We start from the raw sequence: 16,654 nt of genomic DNA, 5'->3' as shown, positions 1-16,654 counted from the left end.
ACTGCACGACTCGTGCTTCCTCATGAAGGTCAACCTGGCCGTCGTCGTCGCCGTGGTCTCCGCCGCTCTAGGGCTGATCGCGCTGTCTGCCTCGTATTTTGCACAGAAGCGCTACGGCAAGAAGTTTGTTCACGCTCAATCGATCGCCAAGCCCTCCAAGAAGGTGGCCATTCTGGCGAAGGGAGCCAACAAATACATCATCCACAACAGCAAGTCAGCGAGTCTGACCAAGAAGCGGACGGAGACGATGGAGGCTGTCCACGAAGAACCGGCCCCACCTCTCACAACATTTGAAGAGCACTGTCTCGGCTCGCCATTCACCAGACTATTCAAGGACTGTGACGACTTCGCCTGCGTGCAGTACATGGGCAAGCGCTGCACCAGTGTCGAAGCCCTACTGCTAACGGGCTACCTGTTCTACGGACAGCACGTGTACCAGGCTGGATCGGTGGTGCTGCTTTTACTGGCACGACTCATTCCTCGCAAGCTGCTGCGCACCTTCAACGTGCTTCTCATCCGCTGGTACATGGATCCAAACCACGGTACGCTCACTCACGCGCTGTCCTGCACCTGGTTCACAGCGAGCGAAGAGAACTACAAGATCTCGGAAGCAACTCCAGTAGCCTAATGAATTCCTCATAATGCTATCTACACTATTCTTTAAAACTTTCTCAAGTTGTAGCCTTCTCCTCCTTCGAGGATGCACGATTCATTGGAACCACAAGAGGAAAAATACTTCGAACACTAATGCACTAGATTTACTGCTTTGAGTCTCTCTGATCACGACACTGGTGTGGCTTCCGACAGTTTGTAGTTCTCGTTACTCGCATGGTACCAGGTGCAGGAGAGCGCGTGGGTGAGTGACCCGTCTTCTGGGTCCATGTGCCAGCGGATGAGGAGCACGTTGAAAGTCCGCAAAAACTTGCGAGGGATCAGCCGCGCCATCAGCAGCAGCACCACCGACCCGGCCTGGTAGATGTGTTGGCCGTAGAAGAGGTAACCTGTGAGCAGCAGCGCCTCGACGGTCGTGCAGCGCTTGCCCATGAACGTCATGTACGCGAAATCGTCGCAGTCCTTGAAGAGTTTCGTAAATGGACAACCGAGGCAGTTCTGCTCGAACGTCGTCAGCTCCGGCAGACGCTTGGCCTCAGCATTTGACTGGGCAATTTTGCCGTTGAGGCCCTTGTTGGGAAGGATGACAGAGCTCTGAGATCGTCGCCTGCTGGCCTCTCGAGAAGCGTACAATGAGGCAGTGCGGCTCGACACAGTGGATGCGAAGCTCTGGATGTTCTCCCAGTGCTTACTGCGCTTCTGGATGATGTAGGACGTCGCGAAGGCGATCAGACCCAGCGCCGTCGAGATGACCAGCACCACGACGGCCAGATTCACGTTCATGAGGATGCACGAGTCGTTGAGTTTGCAGTACTTGGCCCCGCGTGCCGTTGTCTTGCGCAACAATTCACCGTTCCAGTCGACGACAAACGAGAGCGACGTCTGCCTCACGGACAGGAGCAAGGCAGCCACGCACGGCGTGATGATAATTTGCATGGTTTCCCACGTGAGGCGGAAGTGGCGATCCAGTTGCTGCTCACCGGAACGAGCTTTCAAGAGGTTGATGTACGTGTACGAGAACACGAAGAAGCTGAAGGTGAGGTTGGCCACCGACTCCACCGTCAGCGTGCCGGTGGCGAGCCCCAAGTAGTACAGGTCCGAGCTGAAGATGAGGTGGTAAGTGACTTCCACCAGGTACAGCACCTGCATCCTGCCGTTCTGGCAGCGATACGCCCAGATCTGCGTGAGCAGCACCGAGCGCTTGTGGGACATAATTTGATACAAGCTGATGACCCCCATGAGCAGCATTTGCACCATGACCATCCCCGGCAGAACGCTGAGCGCGATGGTGTCGGCGTATCGATTGCGAAACACGTTGATGTACTCGGCGATCCGCCCCTCAACGCTCTTGTCGATCTCGCTGATCCACTCCCAGAGCGAGTTGTAGTAGTTGTGGACGCAAACGTTCGTGGTGCTGCACACTGGGATGTCGTCGGGCGACTGGACCATGAGTCCGTACGTCTCCCAGCGCTTGATGGTGGTGCAGGTGTCCTCAATGTATACACCGGTAGTGTTGACTTCACGCACCCGACAGCCAGCGTAGTAGGCGCGGAAAAGCGCTTGCACTACTGTCTTAGCCGGGTGATAGGTGTTGTGCGCGGCCATCGACCGCGACACGGCCGGTAAACTGCTGTCAAAGCCGTACGGGAATTGTTTCAGCAGGTCTGGCACGACTGCGAGTAGATCCACTCCGTTCGTGTTAAGCACAAGCTTGGAGCCGATGATGTTCTCGTTCGACACCACTGGCCGGCACTCGGTGTACTCGGGGAACACGTTGAAGTCGGCGGCAGGGATCGACGAGTAGTCCGCGCTGTTCTTGACGGTCTGGAACTGGAACAGGTGAATGAGCGCGATGATGGCCCACTTGGTCGTGCACTCGTTCTTCAGCTCGATCCCTTTCTTGAGCTCCGCGATCATCATCGGCGCGACAGAGAGATTCAACACGGTGATGACCTGCAGGAGTTCTTCTGCGGAGGTGGTGACAACGGTGTTCGGAGACCCCCACTCGTTCACGCCTCCCGTGCAGATCGCCCCGCTGGTGTCGAGGGCGTCCCCCAACGCAAGCGCTTCGGCACTGAGCACGCTGTAGTCCCACGACGTCGCAGTGTACAGGTCTTGGAACATGGGCTTGCTCTTGAGGGCCTCGTGGTTGAACGTGTTGAGCAGGAACATTGCCCGCCGACACGGGATGTGGCAGCCCGTGCAGCCGCCCGTCATGACCAGGTCTCGCTCGTTGAAGGCGAAGTAGCTGTCCTTGGATTCGATGAAGAACGTGGCGCCGTTCATGTAGTTTGTACTCGTGAAGATCAGCAGCACCAGCAGCGGAGCGACGATAATTCGCCCAGTGACTGCGAGGACAGCGCCAATGACCTGTAGACCAATTTTTCTGCCTTGCTTACGGTTGGCTCGATGCCTCTTGCGCTGCTCAAAGTACGCGGTGGCCCATGTCGAGGGCTTTTCTTCAGGCTCAAGGCGCATTTGGGGCTCCGACGTCGGTGAATACCTCATGCCGAAGACTTTTCAATCGTCAAAGCTGCCACGTGAGTAGTGCTAGATAACCGGCGAAGAGATCCAACTGCAAAGGCCCAAACACAAGTGGGTTTATGAGCTGGGCAGAATGCCTAGCACCGATAAGTATTGTGGTTGGTGCGTCCCCTATATTTGCTTCAGCTCTGAGTTACATGGAACACACACCAGGACCTTGCACTTGCTCGGTGACTTATCCGCGAAAATAGGCGCCGAGGCACAACAAAAACGCAACTTCCAGATAAACGGCTCGGTGCACACCGAAGCAATGGTGGTCTTAGCGACAAGCGGGAAACAGAAACATACAAATATGCCAACTACATGTAGCATATTCCAGAACTTAAGCAATTTTCAAGGGCTACTTGGCACGTGGGTACTTAGTAAATAAGTACAAACAAAATGCGGTAGTCACGAGCTCTGCATAGTACTCAGCCAGTGCCTGGAACTTCCTGCTTCCGCGTCCATGTACAAAATAAGGCTGCAAGAACATATTTGCTCTCAGATTTAGCGCTTGTGCTGTCTCATTGCTATTTATTCCCTTGTACCATAAGCTCGTCTCGCCCAGCCCTGACAGTGAGGTCGATGGAATCATGGGCACAACAAGCAGCAGAGACTGCCGAGGATTCATCTAGAAGGCGCTCGTTCTTGCGCAATTCATTTTTCCAGAGCTCCGATGATACCTCAACTCGACCGACACCGTTCCTGAAGAGCTCTTCATCCTTGAAAGGACCAGCACTCACGCGCGTGTCTGTACGGGATTCACTGTTCCAGAGCCCCTCTTTGACCATTAGCAGAGCTGAAAATTCTCCTCGAACGACGACGGTGTTGAAGAGTTCCCCATCTCTCGTCGATGCTGCACCGTGGTTACGGGGGCTCTCGTCGACACGAAGATCTCTTTTGCGGAGCCCCACTGCGGCCGCAATCAGAACCGAAAGTGCTTCTCGGTGGAAAACTTTCATGCGTAGTTCACCGTCTTTCGCCGATACCGGAGATCAACCCCGCACGCGTTCATTTGTTCACGAGTCGTTTTCGAAGGCGAAGGCATGGAGAAGATCCACGATTATTCAGCCGCAACGAACGGAATCAGCATGGTCTTTAACATATTATGAGCAAGAACGAGCTCGAAGGAGGAAGTCCGAGCGATGGTATCGTCAGATTCGACCCGCTTCTGTTGGAGCTTATCTCGCTATCTGGGGGAGAATTGTGGTGGCCCCATTAATGATGCTGTGCGTCTTCGCACTCACAAATTACCTTACGACGGGGACCTTTCTGATCGAGGCGAAGGACAGCTACTTTGCCTTCAGTGAGATGGATCTGGTCATGTCGGGCGGATGCACACCCTGCCACACTGAGTGCAAGAAGGTTTTGCTTCAAATGGCAACATTTCATCACGAAGCTCTCATGAGCAAGCCTACTTTCGAGGATCTGTACACTGCTACATCCTGGGATTACAGTATTCTCACTGCCGAAGCTCTTGCTCTGGCCGGACGACTTGAAGCCAGTGGTGCCATTTGTTCTGGAGGTGTTGACGAGTGGGGATCTCCTCTTTCCATCATCACTGGAGAAGCGGAAGAGGTCGTAGAAATTATTGAAACGCTTCAGCTCTCGGTAGCACCGCAGCAAGTCATGGAGGCGAGAAAGGGGATCGAGCTCAAAGACCAATGCGTCACGAAATGGGCTGTCGAGGGCCATCTCAGACTTTTCAAATTTCAGGCAGTGAAGAACAGCATCGATTACTCGTCCATCCCAGCTGCGGACTTTAACGTGTTCCCGGAGTATACAGAATGTCGACCCGTGGTGTCGAACGAAGGTGTTGTCGGCGAGAAACTCGCACTCGCGACTGGAGGCGAAGACCCTGTTCTTGTGGTGCCTGACCTGCTGAAGTTGTTCCCCTACAGCTTCACCAGCAGTATTCCAGCCGTCTCGCGAGTCGTAGCAACGTCTAGCCCCACCGTTTATTCAGCGAAGACCGTCACGCAATCTTTGTTTCGAGCGTACTACAGCGGTTGCCGTGTCCGGACAGTAAACACCACAGGAATCTACGTGGAAGACACGTGCACATTGTCCAAGCGGTGGCAAAATTACGGTCTCATGCTGCAAGCCCCCGATGACATTCCAGTGTGCAGTACGGGAGCTGCTAGTATCTGCATCCACAACAACTACAACTCGCTGTGGGAATGGGTCACCGGTACAGATAGCACTCCTGGGCGCGCGCTGATGAAGATTAGTGTCTTTCGCAACCGATACGCAGATACCGTCGCGTTGAGCGTTTTACCAGGCATGGTGGTGCTTCAAATGCTGCTAATGGGGATGATCAGCTTGTACCAAATTATGTCGCACAAGCGATCAGTGCTGCTCACGCAGATCTGGGCTTATCGCTGCCAGAACGGCCGCATGCAAGTGCTTTACCTTGCTCAGGTGACGTATCACTTGGCTCACAACTCGGACACGTACTACTTGGGGCTCGTCACAGGCACGTTGACGGTGGAATCGCTCGCGAATCTCACCTTTAGCTTCTTCGCCTTCTCGTACTCGTTCATCAACCTGCTGAAAGCGCGTTCCGGCGTGCAGAAGCTCGACCGGCACTTTCGCCTCACGTGGGAAATCATGCAGGTGATCATAACGACTGGAGTCGCCTCGATCCTGTATTCCTCGTACCTCACGTCCTTGCCCTGGATCGTGGACTACAACGGCAAACTGCTTCGTAAAACTACCGTTGAGGGAGCGACGCACTGTGGGCTGCACGACTCGTGCATTGTGATGCGGCTCAACCTGGCGATCATGGCTGTGATCGCCTCCACTCTGCTAGGACTCGCCGCCTTATCTGCTTCGTATGTTGCACAAAAGCACAGCAGACCGTGGGAACACGTCAGTCAATCGATAGCGCGCATTCGCGTGGGAAGCCATGTCAGGAGTTTTGAAGGACCAAATGTCCCAAAAACGGCGTTGGAGAAGGTCGCACGAGGACAAATGCCTCACTTTGGCGTTCTCCCCCGAGCTCGATTCACCGTTCTCGGTGGAAGGCATAAGCGCGTCGGCCCCGTAGACCATCAGATCACCACGACTCTCACTACATTCGAGGAGTACTGTCTCGGCTCGGAGTTCACCAAACTGTTCATGGACTGCGACGATTTTGCCTACGTGATGTTCATGAACAAGCGGTGCACGAGTGTGGAGGCGCTACTGCTCACGGGATACCTCTTCTACGGCAAACACGTCTACCAGGCGCCGTCTGTGGTGTTGCTACTGTTGGCCCGACTGTTTCCGCCCAAATTCCTGCGCACTTTCAACATCCTATTGCTGCGGTGGTGGGTGCACCCAGACCACGGCACACTCACGCACGCGCTCTCATGCACTTGGTACACGGCGAGTGAAGAGAACTACTGGATCTCCGAGGCTACACCGATTTCTTAGGCGACAAGGTTGATGTTGCAAGCGCAAATTCAATAAGCTACGAATACTGAAAGGTGGCAGGTTCAAATTGTATACTCGGACCACGCCGACGGCACGAACGACAAAGATTTGACTGAGTCTGAAGACACTCGACGAGCAATTTCTTGGTTACGACGTTGGCATCAAACTTAATGAGCCATGGCTCCAGAACGGTGAGGGCCTGCAAAGCAAATCAATGTCAAAGTGTACCAACATCAGCGGCCACAGTTTCTAAAGAGATGGCTAATCGAACCTGTCGGGTTGCGTCGCCTATAGACGAAAAGATCGTGAGCAGAACCAATGTTAATGCCTCCTGGATGTGCTTCGACCAGAGGAGTGCGACGAGCACATTTCGGAGCTGTCACCACCAAGGTGTTGATACGAGGAAGTGAGGAAATGATCACTTGCACGGGCAAGGAGCTGCAGCTTCCTACCTTGTTTCGAGGTACACAGTCTAAACCGTTGACGAGTTCCTCCAGCATGTCGCTGATATCGTCAGGGGCGACATTGCACAAGCAAGTAGCCAGGAATGGCGCGATCTGCCAGCAAAAGCCCGAGTGAATCAGTGCGACCAGATTAAACAGATGCAAACAACATTTTCTTTTCCTACAGCGTCGCGACTTTCGGTGGTAGGGAACTCGAAATGCGCTCCGTGACGAATCAATACTTCCATGCTCTGCAGTCGGGGGCAGAGAACCTCTACTTGTGTTTTTTAACTATAGAGTCCTGGATTTTTCTGTAGGCGGAGCCTATTGCGTTGCCGGTAGCCATCATGGGCTAGAATCGCGATTGCAACGTTGACGTCAATGTGTCTTGAGCCTTGAAGGCTGTCTTGGTACTCATGCTTGGGGCTTGAAGCCCAATTTTCTTGGTGGTGCTTGGACAGTAGAAGTCGGTCACCATTGTTTCGTTGCGGTCAATTCAATCCTTGTACTCCTCTTCCCAACAGCCTGTCGAAGTCGACACACTTTCACGAAGCAGCTTGAACTGGTTGGGGCACTAGGGAGGGAACGCGGACCCGTTGATCAAGTGTCCGGGGGTTAGTAAATACGTACCTTTAACATGGCTAGTGCGGTTGCCACGAGCTAACACACGCTGCGCGGGGACAGGGGGCAGAGGGCCCGGAGGCCGGAACCGATTACCCAAGTCGAAAATTACCGGTCTAGAACGAGTCTTCCATGCTCTGCAGTCTACCCGGCTTCATGGTGGGGAATGTATCAACATGTTCTGGCCAGCAAAAGGCAGCAGGTGAGGTTGTCAAAGCTGCGTTAGCTAATTCTATACATTCGCACAAGCCTACATACCTCATCGTGGGAGTCGAGTTCGGGCTCAAACTTTCCTAGGATTTCCATGGCCATGCATGCAGGCGTGACGCAAAGTGGCGACTTTGTCGTCGGGCATACGTCACTCGAGTTTTCGTGATCAAGGAGCATGTCCAGAATGTGTGGGCCAGCGCGAATTGGACAGCGTTCTCGTCACTCTCGTTCATCCAGTTCGTGGGGGCACCTTTACTGAGCAAATATACGACGGAGGAAGGCGAGTCGTACTCGACAGCAGTATGCAGAAGGCGACCTCCAAGCTGAGTTGCGAGATACGTGCAATCAATCACAATCGAAGTCACGCCAAGGAGCGAGGTGGAATACGGGCTGTACGTACCGACAGGCGATCCGCTGCTGACAGCTCGCTCTGAAGACGGTCGTACAAAACTTCTAGCACTTCGGAGAAATCGTGACGGATGACCATCGTCAGAGCTGACTGCACCCAATAGCACGCACAGTGATCAATCAGCACAGTCTAGAACGAAGATCCGCATCACGGCTTCAACTACTTCAGTACTCACGCCAGCTATGACGACCAGGGTCGGGGATGCATCTATCAAGAGCTCCACGATGTCCATGAACCCGTTCTCGCCCGCGGACCGTACGGCCGTGACCGTCTCGGACGAGTCCGTGCGCGACAAGCTTCTTGGCGTGTTTGGTCAGTCTGAGCTCGACGGCCGTGACCAGCGCCGTATCTCCTGTGTGCAAACGGCGTGACGGGGTCATCCCTGGCCCGAACGCCCTGGAAGCTACTGAGACGTTCGGCGTACCTTGCTTCGGTTGTTCACGTCGACGTCGTGGGCCAGCAGCAGGTCGAAAGCGCGCGTCTCGATCTCGTCGTAGGTTGAGCGGTCCGGCGCCAGGTTGCGCTTGAAGGCTGCGATCTGGACACCCACGAAGCGCGTTGGCGAGATGTGTGTTGGTTATGGACAGATACCTTGGTCGATCGATGGATCAAATGATCGATTGACTGGGGCCCGCCATGTACGGCGACGGGGGAGCAGGCGTCGATGCACCGGGAGCGCAGCAGCGGCACGTCGCGCATCTTCTCAATGTGGAGGCGCAGCAATTCCGTTTGCAGCGCCGTCATGCCCGCCTGGCACGCAGTCCACAGAACCTGTTAGTGCTGTCCTCGCCCCAATGACAGCGGCGTCGCCAACTTCGTCGAGCGGCGCGACATCGGCGCCTCGAGCCAAGAGGAAGACCGCCAGCTCGCGGTGGCTCCTCCACGCGCACACGTGTAGCGCCGGCAGATCTCCCGCGTCGGCGGCGGTCAGCCACGCCTGCTGCGTGTCGGCCACGCTGCTGCTGTAGTTTGGCTGGTCTCGTCGGTCGAGCGCATTTGAAGCAGACCGGTCAGTTGTTCTAGCTGCGAGTCGCGCGTGGCGGCGCCGTGGCCAAATTGAAAGTGAGCACGAGCGGCTCATTCTCTTGCTCTGTTGCTGCTGCTATTGTCGACGCGGCTTGGGGACTGCTGTGAACTCGCGCCACGACCGCCCAGGGCCCACGCGAGGACAAAGAGGGCGTCAATAGTATGTATCGACGGCGACATAAAGGCCTCGCTTCGGAGAGGCCTGTCCTGGCCGCTTTCCACCGCTCCGGAGGGGGAAGCCAGTCGCCCGACTGGGTGGCTGGCTGGCCAGACGCTCGCTCGCTTATCGGAGAGTACCTGTCGGCCGCCGGAGCGCACTCGATGCAGTCGGCGCATTCCTCCAGGCCGCAGCACGGCCCGACTGTTTCAGATCGAGCCGCGCGTCTAGCCCAAAAGCATTTTGCGCCTGAAGTTGCCCGCCGAGGTGGATAACCAACTGCGTGGTGAGCGCTGGTCGGCCGGCACGGGCTGGGTTTGAGCCTTGTTAGCGACGAGGATGTCGGAGACTGAGCCTCGGATAGCCTCTCGCTCGCGTTAAGAGAGCTTGAAGGGGACATCGAGTCAACTCGAGAGTTGAGTGAACGAGCCTGCGGCCGACCAGTTGACGCCGCCCGAAGTGTTTCCGGCCGTCCACCGACAGTTTCGGAGAGCAGAGCAGTGCGACCACCAAAGCTGCCTCCTGTCTCACAGCATGAGGCAGATACGAGCGCGGAGTTCGTTTCTTTCGAGCTCTCCCTCCCTCTCTCTCGCTTTTTTCGGGGCAAAGATTGAGTTGAGTTGACAGAGCAACCTGCTATTCGAGTTGACGCGGTCTCGTTCGTGGCCAGCGGTTTAGAGCGCGTCTATCCTCCGAGACGTGGCCGTGAAGGCGAAACGTGTTCGCTACGCAGCCTGCAAGGCGTATTATTATGCCGAAAAATATAATGCTTAACCCCAGTCATGTACTCGCAAGTGTAAACACAGAATTCATTGCGGTGGTACCTCAACAGCACTGATCTCTCATCGTTCTGCCCGGGATGGTAGTGCTTTAAATGCTGCTCATGGGGATCATCGGTCTGTACCAAATTATGTTGTACGCACAGGTGGTGCTGTTAACGCAGATATGGGCGTACCGATGCCAAAATGGACGAATGCAGGTGCACTATCTCGCTCAGATCACGTACCACTTGATCTACAACTCCGACTTGTACTACGTGGGGCTCGTCACGGGAACTCTCACCGTTGAATCGGTGGCGAACCTCACATTTAGCTTCTTCATCTTCTCGTACTCGTTCATCAATCTGGCCAAGGCACGCTCAGGCGAGCAGCAGCTCGATCGCTACTTTAGTCTGACTTATCATTTTCACGTTCATGACCATACTTCTCTACTCGATTCGGTCCAAGTCGTTGAGCTGGATCGTCGACTACACCGGTCAGCTGCTGCGTAAAACGACTGTGCTCGGCGAGAAATACTGCGGGCTGCACGACTCGTGTTTCCTCATGCACACCAACCTGGATGTCGTGGTGGCTGTGATTTCGGCAGTACTGGGCTTATCGCTCTATCAACTTCTTTCTTCGTGTAAAAGAAAAAAAAAACGCAAAACTGCGCGGGTCCCATCGTCGGCAAGTGTGTCACCAAGTACTTCATCTCATCAAAACTCCCAAAGAGCTCCGAGAAATACCAGCAAGACGACAGGATGATGGCGTGGAGGATAAGGCACTGGACATTCGTCTTACGACATTCGAGAGACACCGCCTCGGTTCGCCTTCACCCGATTATTCAAGGACAGGGGTGCATCACGTACAGTGCACAAGCGTGGAAGCGCTGCTCTCTCTTCTACAGCAAGCACGTTTACCAGACAGGATCAGTGGTTTTGCTACTGGTGCGACTCTTTCCTCGCAAATTGCTGCGAGCTGTCAACGTACTTCTCATCCGATGGTATCTGCACCCGCAGGAAGGAATGCTCACTCACGCGCTGTCATGCATTTGGTACGCCGCCAGTGCAGAAAACTACAGGATTTCGGAGGCTACCCCGGTAGCGTAGAATATGGCAACTCCACAACTTGCTTTGCACTTCAACGCATTATTAATGTCAACACCTAAGCTACGGGGGTTGCTTCTTCCAACCAGTAGTGCTCACTGCTCGCATGGTACCACGTACACGATTGCGCGTGGGAGACGGTGCCCTCATCGGGATCAACGTGCCATCGCATGAGAAGCACGTTGAACGTCCTCAGTAGTTTCCTAGGCAACAGCCGAGCCAGGAGCAGCAACACCACAGATGAGGCCGGGTAAATGTGCTCTCCGTAGAACACGTAGCCAGTCAGTAGAAGCGCCTCGACACTAGTACAGTGCTTGCCTCGGTAACAAACGTAGGCAAAGTCTCCGCAGTCCTTGAACAATCTGCAGAATGGTGAGCCGAGGCAGTACTGCTCGAAACTTGTAAGCGGGATTTCCAGGTCGAACGGAATTATACTGGACATGGCGACGATGGACCTTCTTGACCGGGGCTCGGCTGCGGTCGACTCGGGTCGGATAACAGCCGTGTGGCGCGGCAAAACGACAGAAAATAACGAGGAAGCTCGTCTCAGCGTAACTCCATCGTGCACCCGTCTTTCACCGCTGATTCGGGTGACGTAACCTGTAAGATGAAGTGGGCGGCAACAACTTCGCTGGACGAGGAAGGAGGTGGTCTCTGCAAAGAGCCCTAAAGCAGCAGAGATCATGGCGATCGTAATTGCCAGGTTGACCTTCATGAGGATGCATGAGTCGTTGAGGCCGCAGTATGTCGCCCCCCGCTCCGTCGTTTTCCGCAGCAATTCCCCATTCCAGCCGACGACAAAGGCCAACGACGTCACTCTCACCGAGAACAGAGCCATCGCAACGCAAGTCGTGATGATAACCTGCATGGTTTCCCAAGTCAATCGAAAGTACCGATCCAACTGTTGCTCCCCCGAACGCGCCTTCGCCAGATTAATAAACGAGTACGAAAACGCGAAGAAGCTGAATGTCAGGTTGGCCAGGGACTCTAGCGTCAACGTCCCCGTTGCGAGTCCCAGATAATACAAATCCGAGTTGCTCGCAAGATGATACCCAACCTGGGCGAGGTAAAGCACCTGCATTCGACCATTCTGGCAACGATACGCCCAAGTTTGAGTCAGCAAGACCGAGCGCTTGTGCGACATAATCTGGTACAGACTGACGACCCCCATGACCAGCATCTGCAACACTACCATCCCAGGAAGAACACTCAGCTCGACGGTGTCGGCGTAGCGATTGCGGAACACGTTAATGTACTCTGCGATTCGTCCCTCGACTTTGGGATCGATCTCGCTCACCCACTCCCAGAGCGAGTTGTAGTAGTTATGGACACAAACACCGCTAGTGGTGCACACTGGAATGTCGTCGGGCGACTGGATCATGAGGCCGTACGACTCCCACCGCTTGATCACAGCACAAGTGTCCTCGATGTACACGCCTGTGGTGTTAACTTCTCGAACTCGGCAGCCTCCGTAGTAGCCGTGAAATAGGGACTGAATAACATTTGTAGCCTTATGAACGGTGTTGTGCGCGGGCATCGTCCGAGACACAAGAGGTAGGCTGCTCTTGAATTCGTACGGAAACTGCATCAAGAGTTCTGGGACAACGGCAAGCAGATCGTCGCCTCCTGTTGCCAGAGCCAACTTCACCCCGACGATGTTGTCATTGGAGACGGCAGGGCGACACTCAGTGTACTCAGGAAATACGTTGAAATCAGCGGCGGGGATTGACGAGTAATCCATGCTGTCCTTGACGGTCTGGAATTGAAAGAGGTGAATCAGCGCCATGATGGCCCACTTGGTCGTGCACTCATTCTTCAGCTCGATCCCTTTCTTCAGCTCTGCAAGCATCTGCGGAGCTACCGAAAGTTCCAACACCGTGACTACCTGGAGAATTTCTGCTCCTGTCGCGGTGATCACAATATTCGGAGACCCCCACTCGTTCACGCCGCTTGTGCAAATTGCACCACTAGCATCAAGTGCATCACCAAGAGCCAAAGCTTCTTCACTGAGGACGGAATAGTTCCAGGAAGTGGCAGTGAACAAACTTTCGAAGTTGGGTTTGCTCTTCAGAGCCTCGCGGTTGAATGCATCGGCTTGGAGTAGAGACCTCCGACAGGGCACGTGGCATGGCTCGCAGCCTCCCGTCATGACCAGGTCCATCTCGTTGTACGCAAAGTAGCTGTCTTTTGCCTCGATGAAAAACGTACCCGTGGTGAGGTAGTCCGTGCTCGCGAACACCAGCATCAGCATGATCGGCGCTACGACGATACGCCCCACGACTGCAAGCGCGGCCCCGACCGCAGCCGGTCTCACTTTCGCAGTCCAGTATTGCTCCTTGCTCAGCGCCTTCTGTTGCTCGAAGTACAGCGTCGCCCAGCTCGTGTGTCCGGAGTCACGCGGATGATGCTGCCGAACTCGGGACACCAGCCAGCGAAACCAAGAAGCGAATACGTCAGTTGGACTGCAGGTTTGTACTTGGACATTGACCACTTCAGTGAATTGAGAGTGCGGATTCATTCAATACTTGAGACCCCATGCAGCTTCGCCGAAGTCAAACTGCATCCAACGCGTACAACCTGGTCGGTATTTTTGACATGCGTTCACGACGTACAATCGCACCACTCCGAAATAGGCAAGTTCACAGTTCGTTTTACCGTGACGGAAGACTAGCTAGTACTGAAGAAGACGGCCGCCTTTCTTGTTGGCACAACTTGGTACAGATTTCGCTCTCACTTCCGGTGGCGGGTACCACTATAGACTTTAAAATAAATATTTCGTATTAAGTTTAAAAGGAAAGGAGATGGGCTAAAAGTGTATTTGCGACGCATAAGAGACTCCCTCGTCAACAGCTACATCACCACCATAGCTGGAGCCGTTGAAGTCAACAGACTCCTCCACCACGACGTTGAAGGAAATTCAGGTGTGCTTGAAGCAGTTCTCAACCGTGCGTTGTGTCTGCATCTCGTTCCAGATGTCTCTGCTCCATTCCATAGCCTGCAACTGGTCCACCGCGTACGCTCCCTTCCCCAGTGACTTCTTGTCCAGCGGCTTCTTCTCCACATCCGTCACCAACTTGTACACCGAGGGTATCTGCTTGCGTCTGTACGCCCGCTTGAACACCGCTATGATGCCAGCGTCCATCGGCTGCAAGAAAGCTGTAGTATTCGGTGGCAGAAGCTCTACCAGCACGTTGGTGCAAACTAGGTTGTCAGTGCTGTTATAAGATGCGTTGTCCAGCAGCAGCAGAACATGGCGTCCAGCTTCGCGCATATCCCTATCCAAATCCAGCAGTCACTCTCTGAAGATCGACCCTGTCATCCAAGCTTTCTTGTTGCTGCAGTAGTTAAACCCGAGCTCTGGAGCTGAGTGTTTTTTTAAAGCATTTAGGTTGCTTCGCGCGGACCAAATAGAGTGGTGGAAGACAGCCAGATTCGCTGGCATTGGAGGCGAGCACCAATGTGATTCTTGACTTGCTCTTCTTCACACCGCGCAAGTTTTCGGTGCAAATAGATCGAACCGGAGACATCGCATAGCATAGCCCGGTTTCGTCCATGTTATAGATATGGCCTGTCGCGCGGCCAGCAGCCAGCGACAGCAGGAAGTGTGCGGCGTTATCGATCTGACGGACGGACGATGTAGCCGACTGATGCCGATTGTGGCAGAAGATGTGGCGGCGGCAGTGAGATGGTGGCACGAGTGAGTCAGTGGGCTGGAGGTCCCAAATGCGGGTGGTATCACGAAATGAAGCCCAACTTCAAGGTTAGGCATCAGCTACGAGAAGATCGAAGGAGGACGGACACGGCAGCGGTTGATAGCGACAGAGTATAAAGACAGAAGAGGCGACGACGAGGCAGGTGGCTTGCGGCTGTATAGCGATGGGAGAAATGGATGGATAGGATAGTAAAAGGACCCTCTCGTAGGATAGGGTAGGCGACGGTGTGGGCTTCGTAGGGAAGGGCAACGAGCGGCGGCTGGCCGCTCGACCCTCAATTGAGATTGCTCCCGGTCGAGGACAGCTAAGACTAAAGAGAGAGAGCGGCGTCGAACGCGGGTTTGAGTAAAGCTAAGGTGAGAATGAGATTATGACGATCAGTGCACGATGAGGGCGAAACGTAGCAGGGTAGTGGGGACCGTGGCTAGAAACCACTGGGGTTGCGGCGGGAAGTGCGGAGCCCGTCGTGGGCATGAAGGGGATGAAGTTCGCTCGCCGCACTCGCGTTGAGCTCCGGAACCGCCAGCGGTTAAAGAAATACGGGATTACCTGCGGGACACAGCCCAAAGACCCTACCCGGGGGTGCCGGTCGCCGACAACGTGTCCTCACCACAGTCCCTACCCGAAGGACGGCTGGCCCGACGGCCAGTAGGTGTCTGGTAGTGTTGTCGTGTCTGCCTCGCACTTAGATCTCTCTCGCAATGTCTTCCGAGCTACCTAGGCGGACGTCCCGCTCTATCAGCTGTCCAGCCGGATGACGCGAAATGGGATTGGCGTGGCGGTTTGGGAACCAGCTACATGGTGGTCATGGCAGGCGTGTAGTGGGCCTAGTTTGGCTCACTACTTTAGCTTACACATGCGCCACGTGTATGAGGAAGTGTTAGGTTTATTAATAATTTGAATTAATTATACTTGACTCCACAAGTATAATATAAATCAAATAAAGACACCAAATAGCCAGTTTAAGGTAAAATGAGAACTGTATTGTTTGTAAATTGATCTTCCTCCTAAATCTGCTAAAACTGTTTATCATCTCTGAAAGGGGTTGACAGCGGCTGGCTGTCAGAACCCCATTGACTTGTACGTCTCTGATCGGTAGAAATATGCTGCTTTCTACCAATAGGATCTTTGGGTATGTGTGGACCACTAATTGTGGTGGCCCACTTTGATTTCAGAGGAGTCTGCGCGAATGACGCAGGCTTTACGCGTTGGCATACCTCGCAAGCACGGACGTACTAGCGCACCCACTTGTACTGGTGGTGCCAGTAGAAGTCGCGCGCGAGAAGGACGTATGTCTTCTCACGTCCGAGATGTCCCGCAGGCGGGGCATCGTTATACTCGTACATGATCCTGAGGCGCAGGTCATGGTCATTTGGCACGATAATGCGGTCCGCGTTGTCGTCGACTGCATTATAAAGCAGTATTCCGTCGTGCACCCGATATCGGTGTGCACGCGCACGAAGGTGCTTGGTCAACTTCTGACGAGCCTTGTCAGAAGGCGCTGTGCCATAGGCCAGCAAGAGTTTCGCGTCCGCGTCGTGCGCGTATGCGGCCTTCACATCGTCCAACAGAGACGACGTGAGTGTGCTCGTTCGCATGACGTCAATGGCATTGACGTTAGCAGCTTCTGCATAGTCCAGCCGACGTGATAACGCGTCG

General features: G+C 54.4%; 7 protein-coding genes across 7 annotated transcripts; 1 reads left to right on the top strand and 6 right to left on the bottom strand.

The window, feature by feature from the left end:
- Positions 1–780: 780 nt before the first annotated feature.
- Positions 781–3,120, bottom strand: IUM83_12449 (NADP-dependent alcohol dehydrogenase C 2; the record flags this gene model as incomplete). Its single annotated transcript, XM_067937073.1, has 1 exon — positions 781–3,120. The coding sequence occupies one exon, from the start codon at positions 3,118–3,120 to the stop codon at positions 781–783; it is 2,340 nt and encodes a 779-aa protein (XP_067785172.1).
- Positions 3,121–4,356: 1,236 nt separating this feature from the next.
- Positions 4,357–6,552, top strand: IUM83_12448 (NADP-dependent alcohol dehydrogenase C 2; the record flags this gene model as incomplete). Its single annotated transcript, XM_067937072.1, has 1 exon — positions 4,357–6,552. One exon carries the CDS (start codon positions 4,357–4,359, stop codon positions 6,550–6,552), a length of 2,196 nt encoding a protein of 731 aa, XP_067785343.1.
- Positions 6,553–6,769: 217 nt separating this feature from the next.
- IUM83_12447 (uncharacterized protein) lies at positions 6,770–7,052 on the bottom strand (the record flags this gene model as incomplete). The annotated part of the gene is made up of 2 exons (XM_067937071.1): positions 6,770–6,928; positions 7,005–7,052. The coding sequence occupies 2 exons, from the start codon at positions 7,050–7,052 to the stop codon at positions 6,770–6,772; spliced, it is 207 nt and encodes a 68-aa protein (XP_067785341.1).
- A 735-nt stretch (positions 7,053–7,787) lies between these two features.
- IUM83_12446 (Ankyrin repeat domain-containing protein 50) lies at positions 7,788–8,530 on the bottom strand (the record flags this gene model as incomplete). The annotated part of the gene is made up of 5 exons (XM_067937070.1): positions 7,788–7,797; positions 7,875–7,909; positions 8,036–8,149; positions 8,227–8,325; positions 8,411–8,530. The coding sequence occupies 5 exons, from the start codon at positions 8,528–8,530 to the stop codon at positions 7,788–7,790; spliced, it is 378 nt and encodes a 125-aa protein (XP_067785170.1).
- An 18-nt stretch (positions 8,531–8,548) lies between these two features.
- On the bottom strand, positions 8,549–9,316 carry IUM83_12445 (Ankyrin repeat domain-containing protein 50; the record flags this gene model as incomplete). The annotated part of the gene is made up of 4 exons (XM_067937069.1): positions 8,549–8,587; positions 8,660–8,773; positions 8,878–8,985; positions 9,050–9,316. 4 exons carry the CDS (start codon positions 9,314–9,316, stop codon positions 8,549–8,551), a joined length of 528 nt encoding a protein of 175 aa, XP_067785340.1.
- Positions 9,317–11,340: 2,024 nt separating this feature from the next.
- On the bottom strand, positions 11,341–13,650 carry IUM83_12444 (NADP-dependent alcohol dehydrogenase C 2; the record flags this gene model as incomplete). Its single annotated transcript, XM_067937068.1, has 1 exon — positions 11,341–13,650. One exon carries the CDS (start codon positions 13,648–13,650, stop codon positions 11,341–11,343), a length of 2,310 nt encoding a protein of 769 aa, XP_067785255.1.
- Positions 13,651–14,199: 549 nt separating this feature from the next.
- Positions 14,200–14,424, bottom strand: IUM83_12443 (putative Tigger transposable elementderived protein 6; the record flags this gene model as incomplete). Its single annotated transcript, XM_067937067.1, has 1 exon — positions 14,200–14,424. One exon carries the CDS (start codon positions 14,422–14,424, stop codon positions 14,200–14,202), a length of 225 nt encoding a protein of 74 aa, XP_067785171.1.
- Between the last annotated feature and the right edge of the window lie 2,230 nt (positions 14,425–16,654).

Source organism: Phytophthora cinnamomi (assembly GCF_018691715.1).
Source record: "Phytophthora cinnamomi strain GKB4 chromosome Unknown Contig81, whole genome shotgun sequence".
In the NCBI taxonomy this organism is placed as follows: Eukaryota; Oomycota; class Peronosporomycetes; order Peronosporales; family Peronosporaceae; genus Phytophthora; species Phytophthora cinnamomi.
The sequence above is the reverse complement of the archived record's forward strand: the minus strand, read 5'-3'. Positions and strand labels throughout refer to the sequence as shown.